The sequence below is a fragment of the Hemiscyllium ocellatum genome, chromosome 10 (assembly GCF_020745735.1).
Source record: "Hemiscyllium ocellatum isolate sHemOce1 chromosome 10, sHemOce1.pat.X.cur, whole genome shotgun sequence".
Taxonomy (NCBI): Eukaryota; Metazoa; Chordata; class Chondrichthyes; order Orectolobiformes; family Hemiscylliidae; genus Hemiscyllium; species Hemiscyllium ocellatum.
This window is the reverse complement of record NC_083410.1, coordinates 5,543,524-5,549,014: the sequence shown is the minus strand read 5'-3', so window position 1 is coordinate 5,549,014 and position 5,491 is coordinate 5,543,524. Positions and strand designations below refer to the sequence as shown.

The 5,491-nt window shown below is 46.9% G+C and overlaps 1 protein-coding gene across 2 annotated transcripts in view; it reads right to left on the bottom strand.

The window, feature by feature from the left end:
- phactr2 (phosphatase and actin regulator 2) overlaps positions 1–5,491 on the bottom strand; it is a 138,909-nt gene that overhangs the window by 9,094 nt on the left and 124,324 nt on the right. For both annotated transcript variants that reach the window (XM_060831208.1, XM_060831207.1), the window contains exon 9: positions 1,100–1,155. In XM_060831208.1, coding sequence (XP_060687191.1) covers positions 1,100–1,155 — 56 coding nt within the window. The remainder of the gene's footprint in view (positions 1–1,099; positions 1,156–5,491) is intronic.

The window sequence follows — 5,491 nt, the reverse complement described above, 5'->3', positions numbered from 1 at the left end:
AAGAATAAAAACTCCTCATCTCTCTTCTGGTTCATTGCTGATTATCTTAAATCCAAGTCATCTGTTCCCCACCAATGAAAATAAATAGCTTCTCCTTGACATCCTTCAGAACTTAAACTTCCCATTAAGCTTCTGTGCTTCAAGGGAAATGATCATTCACAGAACCAAAGCCTTTTGCAAGTCTCCAGTGGTTGTCTGTAAGGTGCTATTGCTTCCCTGCAGTGTGCTGAGAGGCATCAGAACTGATGTGGAATGACCATCTATCCATCTGAACTGGTGCCCCTGTTAAAAACCGAAATTAACCAAAACCACAGTGAAAATGCGCGGTTGGGATAGGAGGAGGATGGGGCGTTGTATTTAGAGATGCTGCACCATAGCCCTCCCTGGGTAACTGAGCGGGTGCTGAAAAGGGGGTACAAAGTGAAGCCGGAAGTGAAATGCCCCCCGGCATTGAAACAGTTACATTTTGCATCAGCTGGCGCCTGACGTCAGAGGGAAGCCTGGCTGACGTGTGGGAGGTGGGCTTTCCCTCCTGGTCGCTCCCACGCACCCGGGGGCGGAGGGGAATGCGGGGGCGGATTCCCCCCTCCCCCCTATTCTTCCCCCTTCCTCCCCCCCCCACACACACACACTGCGGCAGACTGGGGCATCTTGCTCGTTATCAAGGGAGATGCAAAATAAAAAGGCATTTTTTGAAACATCAGCTGTCAGGATCCCAGATTGCATTCACTCCAATCATTTTCTGCTGCTCAAATCCTTCTGCTCCCCTCTGTCCATCATTCTCTCCCTGAGAAGCTCTAGGTTTTTGCAATGAACATTCTTTTTAAAGTTTGAATCCACAGGGTTCCACCAGCATTATGTATACATATTCTCTTCATACATCCCCTTCATGCTGGAACTCTAAATCCCATTTGGACATCTATTCAAATACAGATCCTGTCAATCTGTCCTGGTGCAGAAATTCCGCTGCAGTTCTCGGGGTGAGGGAGGGGAGGGGATGGCTGATGTTTGCACAGCCCCATCACTCTTATCCATTCCATTCTCACAGTCTAAAGAAGCGAGAGAGAGAGAGAGAGAGAACAAACTGCATGTTACTTACATCTTAAGATGTTCCTCTGTTCCAGTTCTTCTAGTGAAGGTCTTTGACTCAGCCTCCTGCCGAATACAATGACAATGGAATAGTGCACCATTTTACAATCTACAAGAAATAATTCCTTCTCCTATTCTCTGGGGCGAAATGCACAGAAGCTGCTGATATCTCCCGACCTCCGATTGCTTGCAGTAGTCAGAACTATTCCACTATCAGCTTGCAGTGATTCAATGCCAGAGCCTCCACCGGCTTTATATAGAGCTGGAGCTCACTGTTCCGGAAGAGAGGGGCGGGGGAAAAAGATGAACAGAGAGAGAGAGAGAGAGAGGAGGAGCGGAACAAACACAAACCCTGGTCACATTATACATCCACGTGCGCCTCTCAATCTCCATTTCTCTGTTCCTCTTTCTCCAGGGATTGGCAATCATTCAAGAATAATAATAATAATAATCAGGAGTTGTTACCCAGTTAACAGTCAGAGGGAGGCGAGAATCACTCCCCACCCCAGAAGTGTCCGGTTAGACCTACCAGGAAGCAGCTTTCCCTGTGTCCGGGGGTCACCATTACCTGGTGAGGGTATCGTGCCACAGACCCACCTGGGTGGATGAGGTGTGGATGGTCCTCCATTGGAGAGGTGGGAAGTATGGGGGGGAGGGGGCGGAGTGGGGTGGTTCAACAGATTTTTCTCAAATGTCAGCGTACCCAATATTGACAGTCTTTTCTCACTTCATCACACATAGACACATACACATACAGGGAAACACACCAACACAGACATACACATACAGGGAAACACACACACACCCACAGGGAAACACACATACAGGGGAACATACACATACAGGGAAACACACCAACACAGACATACACATACAGGGAAACACACCAACACACACATACACATACAGAGAGAAACACACCAACACAGACATACACATACAGGGAAACACACCAACACAGACATACACATACAGAGAGAAACACACCAACACACACATACACATACAGAGAGAAACACACCAACACAGACATACACATACAGGGAAACACACCAACACAGACATACACATACAGGGAAACACACACACACCCACAGGGAAACACACATACAGGGGAACATACACATACAGGGAAACACACCAACACAGACATACACATACAGGGAAACACACCAACACAGACATACACATACAGAGAGAAACACACCAACACACACATACACATACAGAGAGAAACACACCAACACAGACATACACATACAGGGAAACACACCAACACAGATACACATACAGAGAGAAACACAGACAGACATAAATGCAGGAAAACACACACACACCCACAGGGAAACACACATACAGGGGAACATACACATACAGGGAAACACACCAACACAGACATACACATACAGAGAGGAACACATACAGGGAAACACACATTCACAGGGAAGCACACCCACCCATGTGGAAATACACACACGCACAGGGAAACACACACACATAGACATACACATACAGGGAAATACATAGACAGAGACACACATACAGAGGGACACACACCTATAGGGTTCGGGTTACTACATACATGTACAACAGATGAAGGATGCACTCAGTAATTAGTGTAGTGCCACAGGGTTCCCCAGTGTTGCAACCACAACCATTTACAATTTGTATTAATGACTTGGATGAAGACAGTGAATATGCAATTGTCAAGTCTGTGGATGACACAGAAAAAGCTGGGAAGGCAAACAGCAAGGATGGCACAAAGAGTCTACAGTGGGATACCATCAGGTTAAGTGAGTGGGCAACAGCTTGTCAGATTAAATATCACATGGAAAAGTGTGAGGCTATGCACTTTGAAGCAGAGAAGAGCTGAATACTATTTAAATGGGGAAAGACTGTAGAAAGCTACAGACTGCATGGATTTATGGATCCCCGTGCATGAATCACATCCAACTTCAGCGGGTAATAGGGACAGTAAATGGAATGTTGGCCTTTATTTCAAAGAGACAGAGTATCAAATTATCAAGGTCTGTATAAGGCATGAGTCAGACCACACCTGGAATACTGTGAACATTTCTGGTCCTTACATAAAAGGACGTATATAATCTGGAGTGTCAGAGGCTGAGGGGTCATCTTAGAGAGATTTATAAAATCATGAGGGACATGGATAGGGTAAATAGCCAAGGTCTTTTCCCTGTGTGTGGAGTCCACAACTAAAGGACATAGGTTTAGGGTGAGAGGGGAAAGATATAAAAGCGACCTAAGGGGTAACTGTCTCAAGTAGAGGGTGGGGCATGTACAGAATGAGCTACTGGAGGAAGTGGTGGAGACTGGCACAATTACAGCATTTAAAAAGCATCTGTATATGTACATGAATTGGAAGGGTTTAGAGGGATATGGGCCAAATGCTGGCAAATGGGACTAGATTAATTTCAGAGATCTGCTTGACATTGACGAGTTGTACTGAAGGGTCTGTTTCCATGCTGTACAGCTCTGTGACTCGCAAGTGGCATTTGAGGCAGGCCAGAGAAACTTCACTGGGATGAACTAGCTGTGTGGGATATTTTCTTATGGGGAAGAGTTGAATCGATTGGGTTTGCATTCATTGGAGTTTAGAGGAATGAGCAGTGACCTTATTGAAAGTCTTTGGTATTTTGATAGGGTAGGTATGGAGAGACGGTGGGAATGTGGGAGAGTCTGGGACCACAGGGCAGAACCTCAAAATGAGGACATTTCTGACAGAAATGAGGAGGATCTTTTTTCTCTGAGGATTGTGAATCTGTGGAATTCTTTGGCACAAAGATAAGATTGAGGCTGGGTCATTAAGTATATTAAAAGCTGAGGCAGATTTCTAATCATCATGGGGTTACAGGAGATTTATGGAGCCAGGCAGAGGTGATGGCTTAGTGGTATAATTGCTAGACTATTAATCCAAAGAGCCAAGTAATGTTCTGGGGACCCAGTTCAATTTCTGCCACAGCGGAATTTGAATTCACTAGAAAATATCCGTCATTAAGAGTCTAATGTTGATCATGAATCCATTATTGATTGTTGGAAAAACCCATCTGGTTCGCTAATTCTCTTTAGGGAAGGAAACTGCCACACTCTGATCAAAATGTGGTTAATTCTTAACTGCCCTCTGGGCAATAGGGATGGGCAATAAATGCTGGCCAACACAAAAAAAAGGAAAAAGGATCAGACGATTATCAAATGAGCTGTGATCTCACGGAATGGCACAGTAGTGTCAGTGGGTTGAATGGTCTACCTCTGTTCCTATGTCTATGGTCTTATGCTAAAAATGACAATGCTCTGCCCAGAGAAGGGTTGTCACACTTGGAAGATTTCCCACATTCAAAGACACATTGAGTATGTTCTTGCCTGTGATCTACTCCTGGAGCAACTTCTACCACTCATGTTAATCCAGAGGCTAGAACTTGAGTGGTCATCACTGTAGGAGAAAGTGAGGACTGCAGATGCTGGAGATCAGAGCTGAAAATGTGTTGCTGGAAAAGCGCAGCAGATCAGGCAGCATCCAAGGAACAGGAGAATCGACGTTTCGGGCATGAGCCCTTCTTCAGGAATGAGGAGAGTGTGCCAGGCAGGCTAAGATAAAAGATAGGGAGGAGGGACTTGGGGGAGGGGCATTGGAGATGTGATAGGTGGAAGGAGGTCAAGGTGAGGGTGATAGGCCAGAGTGGGGTGGGGGCGGAGAGGTCAGGAAGAAGATTGCAGGTTAGGAAGGTGATACTGAGTTCGAGGGATTTGACTGAGACAAGGTGGGGGGAGGGGAAATGAGGAAACTGGAGAAATCTGAGTTCATCCCTTGTGGTTGGAGGGTTCCTAGGCGGAAGATGAGGCGCTCTTCCTCCAACCGTCATGTTGTTATGGTCTGGCGATGGAGGAGTCCAAGGACCTGCATGTCCTTGGTGGAGTGGGAGGGGGAGTTGAAGTGTTGAGCCACGGGGTGGTTGGGTTGGTTGGTCCGGGTGTCCCAGAGGTGTTCTCTGAAACGTTCCGCAAGTAGGCGGTCTGTCTCCCCAATATAGAGGCGGCCACATCGGGTGCAGCGGATGCAGTAAATGATGTGTGTGGAGGTGCAGGTGAATTTGTGGCGGATATGGAAGGATCCATTGGAGCCTTGGAGGGAATTAAGGGGGGAGGTGTGGGCGCACGTTTTGCATTTCTTGCGGTTGCAAGGGAAGGTGGCGGGAGTGGAGGTTGGGTTGGTGGGGGGTATGGACCTGACGAGGGAGTCACGGAGGGAGTGGTCTTTTCAGAACGCTGATAGGGGAGGGGAGGGGAGGGAAATCTATCCCTGGTGGTGGGGTCTGTTTGGAGGTGGATCACTGGTTATCACTGTAGATCAAGCACAGCTGACCTGGTGTCTCTCTCTAGCTCTTGG